This window comes from Eurypyga helias, unplaced genomic scaffold (genome assembly GCF_000690775.1).
Source record: "Eurypyga helias isolate BGI_N326 unplaced genomic scaffold, ASM69077v1 scaffold23031, whole genome shotgun sequence".
Taxonomy (NCBI): Eukaryota; Metazoa; Chordata; class Aves; order Eurypygiformes; family Eurypygidae; genus Eurypyga; species Eurypyga helias.
Genome location: NW_010230465.1, coordinates 1 through 338, shown reverse-complemented (window position 1 = coordinate 338; position 338 = coordinate 1). Strand labels below are relative to the sequence as shown.

The 338-nt window shown below is 62.1% G+C and overlaps 1 protein-coding gene across 1 annotated transcript in view; it reads right to left on the bottom strand.

The window, feature by feature from the left end:
* The window catches only part of LOC104516444 (junction plakoglobin-like), a gene marked incomplete at both ends in the record, with an annotated part of 3,874 nt that extends 3,539 nt beyond the window's left edge, over nt 1-335 (bottom strand). The window contains one exon of the mRNA XM_010160770.1: nt 171-335. Within this exon, the coding sequence (XP_010159072.1) occupies nt 171-335 (165 nt within the window). The remainder of the gene's footprint in view (nt 1-170) is intronic.
* Nucleotides 336-338: the final 3 nt, after the last annotated feature.

Genomic DNA, 338 nt, shown 5'->3' with positions numbered 1-338 from the left:
ACGCCACAGCCTCTCAGCATACGGAAGGAGGACAGGAAGGAGCATATTTTAGGCAGCACCAGCTCCTGAGGTGTGGAAGGCAGAGCGGAGGAGTGCCCAGAAGGCTTGTGGGGGAGGCAGAGGAAAGCAGGAGCCAAGCTCAGGGACATGCCCGGCCCCGCAGCCCCTACCTTGCGCTTGGCTCTGGCCCTGGCTCCCTCCCTGGCAGTAGCTGGTGGTGGTCGTCTTCTTGATGGTGTACTGCTTCCCGTAGACCTCGTCATCGTCCCCGAGGCACTTGCTGCTGACAGAGGGCACCTGGGTGTTGACGCCAGAGTGGATGCCCGAGTCGTAGGTGT